Source organism: Euprymna scolopes, chromosome 23, assembly GCF_053919585.1.
Source record: "Euprymna scolopes isolate OS-2025 chromosome 23, ASM5391958v1, whole genome shotgun sequence".
Classification (NCBI taxonomy): Eukaryota; Metazoa; Mollusca; class Cephalopoda; order Sepiida; family Sepiolidae; genus Euprymna; species Euprymna scolopes.
In genome coordinates this window covers 57,870,840-57,874,464 of record NC_136504.1, presented here as the reverse complement: position 1 = coordinate 57,874,464, position 3,625 = coordinate 57,870,840, and the positions used below count along the sequence as shown (strand labels likewise).

Here is a 3,625-nt window from a genome sequence, read left to right as displayed (position 1 = left end):
TGTTCTTCGTGTAAAGCACTGTTCACATTTGTAAAACGGCGTCACCATTGCAGAAATTGTGGCAAAGTAAGTTTTTTTCCACTCCCAACCTTTTTTTCTTTTTTTTTTTTTTAATTTTTGTTCTTTTGCAACTTATGGTAAAAATCTTATGAAAAATTACTTTAAAGAAAAAAGTAAATAACTAATGTTTTTATGTGCATAATTCTTAGATAAAATAAATATCGTCTAAATCATGAAACGAATTAGACATTTCTTCAGTTTTGGTATTTAAGATATTTTCATTGGTACAAAATAGTTAAAAAGTTCTCTCTACCCCATCTTAAGAATGGATTTCTAAATGTTATTTTTGTAAGGTTCATAAACTGTGCAAGTACCCCTCTTTTTTTTGTTATTGAAATTAGCATAAGATAACTGTTTTTGATCATAATTTTTTTTTCCTTAATTTTTAAACTGTTTGCTAGAATTTACAATCTTGATCATCGTTTCAGTATAAAAAAAAAAAAAGTTTTTGTTTGCTACTTACAAAATTGGTCAGCCTTTTCATAAAAAAAAATAAAAGAATACTTGTCCGAGAAAAATTTACTTGTCCGGTAAAATTAATTACCCGAATAGTTTTGAACTATTTTTATGTCCTCTTGCAAAATTAAAATCAAAATATAATGTAATATTCTTTATAAAAATACTAACCTGAGTGTCCGGCATTGCCCAGGTATTTGGAGGTGCGTGTTGAGCAAAAAAAAAAGAAAAAGTTGTAGTAGGCAGGTAGACTTGAACCCATGATACGAAGGCAGAAAAGAAAGTGGAGGTGTGTGTAAGGGTGTTTGTTGAGCAAAATAAAAAGTGCAAAAAAAATAAAAATATATATAAGAGCAATTAGCAGGCTTGAACCCGTAATGCGCCAGAAGAAAAAGAGGTAAAAAAAAAACGTTTTTATCGATGTGCTTACCACGGCTATGACGTCAAGGACAGTCGAAAGAATGCCTTTTATGCGACGTCGTTTATGCGAGGTTTGAATGACTTGCAAACAATGTTAGCGAAAAAACCGACCCTCCTTGTAGAAAACTGCCCTGTTGAGGGTAAAGGAATTAATATTTTTGGACAATTTTTCGATATTTGTTGTCCAACGAGTCGAGCTTCAAAATGATACTAATCTCATGAAAATTTGTCATGTCTGTCAAAAGTTTTAGGCAGACATACAAACATACATACATACATACATTTTAAACTGACAGGTGAGATTTATATAATAGACTAGCGGGGGTGCCTGGCGTTGCCCAGGTGTTTGGAGTTGTAAAAGAAAAAAATTTTGGTAGGCTTGAACCCAAAGCCTTGAGGCGAAGACAGAAAAAAGCATGATAACTTACCAGACTCTATGAAGGCTGTGGAAGTGAGAATGGTTGAAATTAAACGATTAAAAAGTTAAGTGCGTAAATTTATTGAGGTCAAACATCACGCCATAGGAGAATGAAATCCCACACTTTGGCTGCGAGGCAGTTTTTTGGTTTTGTTTCCCCAAGATGTTGTAGGAAAATCAGCTCCCCATAGAAAGGGAAGTGTCCAAATGAATAGCAATTGTCTGATATGAGGGGTTTTCCCCGCATTGATCAAAGCTCATTGCTTTCTGGACAACCCTGGTGGAAAAGCCAAGGAACTGATTTTGTTTCAGTTAGTTTCACTTTATTTATACTGAAAAGCCAAACAAACATGTGGGACCACGAGATAGCATGAATTTTATAATTATTATAAAATAAAAGTCGCTCAAATAAAAGATAGACATGACCTCCTTTCATAAATCGGAGATATTATAATCTATGGAGTATATAAAATGTTCTAAGAAATAGTGACCCTCGCCTCCGAAAAAAAGCCTTTGCCGAACATACAAAGAAATGCATGCATGCACACACACACACACACACACAAACATACACGCATTTTCATTTTTATATAACAGATAATGTAATATTTGTTCTTTATAAAAGTTGAATCTCATAAAGAGTTTTTTTTTTATTTCTAGGTGTTTTGTTCAAGGTGTTCTGCCAATTCAGTGCCGCTTCCTCAATACGGTCATGTACGGCCTGTACGCGTTTGCAACCACTGCTTTGTATTTCAAGTTACCCACTTCACCGTGCAGGACGAATGAAGATGTTGGAGATGTCCAGCAGGTTTTAAGCAAACAGAACTCTAAAAACATGACCAGTATTATGACGCGTCTCGTTTGTGTTGCCCGGATGTGATTTCTGTCCCTTTTTTTTTTTTTCTTCAGAGATGATTGGCACTGCAATTATAATGTGAAATAGTTATAAGAGAGGGAGGGGGGAGGATGTGTGCATATGATGTGCTAAGTCTTTGCTGCAGTTGGAGAAACAAATGTGAATTAAAGAAAAGAATGAGGATTCAGTCTTTCAATTAAGCATCACTTGGTTAAAAAAAAACAACTTTTTAACTTAAAGTGACTGAATTGGCGTTAGCGGAAGGGAGACAATGATGGCTCCCCAGTAAAGGATAGTAAAAAAAAAAACAAAAAAAAAAAACATGCAAATCCTTACATTTGTTGAATATTAATTAAAAAAAAAAATTTTTTCTTGAATATTTACAACACCTTTGATCCTTTCTGCTCCAGTGAATTAATTTTTTTTTTCTTTAACCAATTCGCTCTATCTCCCTTCCCACACCCATCCTGTATATACATAGCAGATTCTCCACACAAAAATGAAGACTAGATGAACAGCCATTTTAAAGTCTTATTTCGAATAAAGCACCACCCAGTCCCAGTTTTCAGGTCACATGAAAGTTATCGTGTTTTGAACATGCATAAATGGTATATTGCAAGTATTCACATAAGATGACAAAAAATATCTTTTCATAGTTTTTATTTAGTTTATAAGAAGCTGTTTTTTATTTTTTAACAATCAAAATGTTCAACTGCCCTGCGATCTTTGTGATTGGTACTAAGCCATTGATTTAGTTTTTAATAAATTACTCTTTCATTAACTAAATAAATACCATTTTGCCATTCATATATATATACATACACACACACGTTTGTGTGGCCTAACCACCTGCAGCAGTGTTTTGGTGAGATCACCTAAAAAAAAAAAAAATAATTTCTGAATTACTTCAGCTCTGATGGGATGATCCGACCAAAACACAGCTGCAGCTGTATAAACCATACAATATATATATATATATATATATATATATATATATATATAAAATATTTATAAAACTCTACCTGATATCGAGCACTTAAAAAAAATTGTTTTGTTTTTTTTTTATTGTTTTTTTTTTTGTTTTTTCAAGTTCATTTCATAAACTGAACTTGATTTTATATATATATTGGATTCTGTTCTACAAATGGTTTTCTTGCCTGGAAAAAAATTTTCAAGGTGGATGGATGAAAAAATTGTCTTTCTGAGCAAGAAAACCACTAGTATGCCTGAATATAATATATAAATACTTTATTTAATAAATATATTATACTCTTACCCCGGTAATTGAGCACTCTGGTCAATTATTCTTTAAATATGTATTTATTTATATGTGGTGTTACAAAAAGGTCATGTTAAAATTATCTGATAGCTTCAGATCAGCAAGTGTTCAAATTTTGCTGACTATCCTTAGTCAA

General features: G+C 32.5%; 1 protein-coding gene across 1 annotated transcript in view; it reads left to right on the top strand.

The window, feature by feature from the left end:
• LOC145245925 (lateral signaling target protein 2 homolog) overlaps positions 1–2,531 on the top strand; it is a 169,850-nt gene extending 167,319 nt beyond the window's left edge. The window contains exons 11-12 of the mRNA XM_080107666.1: positions 1–66; positions 2,015–2,531. The exon at positions 1–66 is cut by the window's left edge and continues 38 nt beyond it. Of these exons, the coding sequence (XP_079963792.1) occupies positions 1–66; positions 2,015–2,140 (192 nt within the window). The 3' untranslated portion in view covers positions 2,141–2,531. The remainder of the gene's footprint in view (positions 67–2,014) is intronic.
• Positions 2,532–3,625: the final 1,094 nt, after the last annotated feature.